This window comes from Chaetura pelagica, unplaced genomic scaffold (genome assembly GCF_000747805.2).
Source record: "Chaetura pelagica isolate M959 unplaced genomic scaffold, ChaPel_1.0 scaffold274, whole genome shotgun sequence".
NCBI classification, from domain to species: Eukaryota; Metazoa; Chordata; class Aves; order Apodiformes; family Apodidae; genus Chaetura; species Chaetura pelagica.
In genome coordinates, this window is record NW_009952983.1 from 1,761,766 (window position 1) to 1,762,413 (window position 648).

At 63.7% G+C, this 648-nt stretch overlaps 1 protein-coding gene across 1 annotated transcript in view; it reads left to right on the forward strand.

Moving 5' to 3' along the window:
- Positions 1-622, forward strand: part of BMP4 (bone morphogenetic protein 4) — a 2,169-nt gene extending 1,547 nt beyond the window's left edge. The window contains 1 exon segment of the mRNA XM_009996460.1: positions 1-622. This exon segment is cut by the window's left edge and continues 10 nt beyond it. Within this exon segment, the coding sequence (XP_009994762.1) occupies positions 1-621 (621 nt within the window). The 3' untranslated portion in view covers position 622.
- The last annotated feature ends 26 nt before the right edge of the window (positions 623-648 follow it).

Here is a 648-nt window from a genome sequence, read left to right on the forward strand (position 1 = left end):
CTGGACACGCGGCTGGTGCATCACAACGCGACGCGCTGGGAGAGCTTTGATGTCAGCCCGGCCGTGATCCGGTGGCCCAAGGACAACCAGCCGAACCACGGGCTGGTCATCGAGGTGACCCACCTCCACCAGGCACAGACTCATCAGGGCAAACACGTCAGGATTAGCCGTTCTTTACCTCAAGGGGGGAGCGGGGACTGGGCGCAGCTCAGGCCCCTCCTGGTCACTTTCGGGCACGACGGGCGAGGCCACTCGCTGACCCGCAGGTCCCGCCGGAGCCCCAAGCACCAGCGTTCCCGCAAGAACAAAAAAAACTGCCGCCGACACGCCCTCTATGTGGATTTCAGCGACGTGGGCTGGAACGACTGGATCGTGGCACCCCCGGGTTACCAGGCTTTTTACTGCCACGGGGACTGCCCCTTCCCCCTGGCCGACCACCTCAACTCCACCAACCACGCCATCGTGCAGACGCTGGTGAACTCGGTGAACTCCAGCATCCCCAAGGCCTGCTGCGTGCCCACGGAGCTCAGCGCCATCTCCATGCTCTACCTGGATGAGTATGACAAGGTGGTCCTGAAAAACTACCAGGAGATGGTGGTGGAGGGGTGCGGGTGCCGCTGACCCCCTTCCCCACCCCCCTTTCCTCCC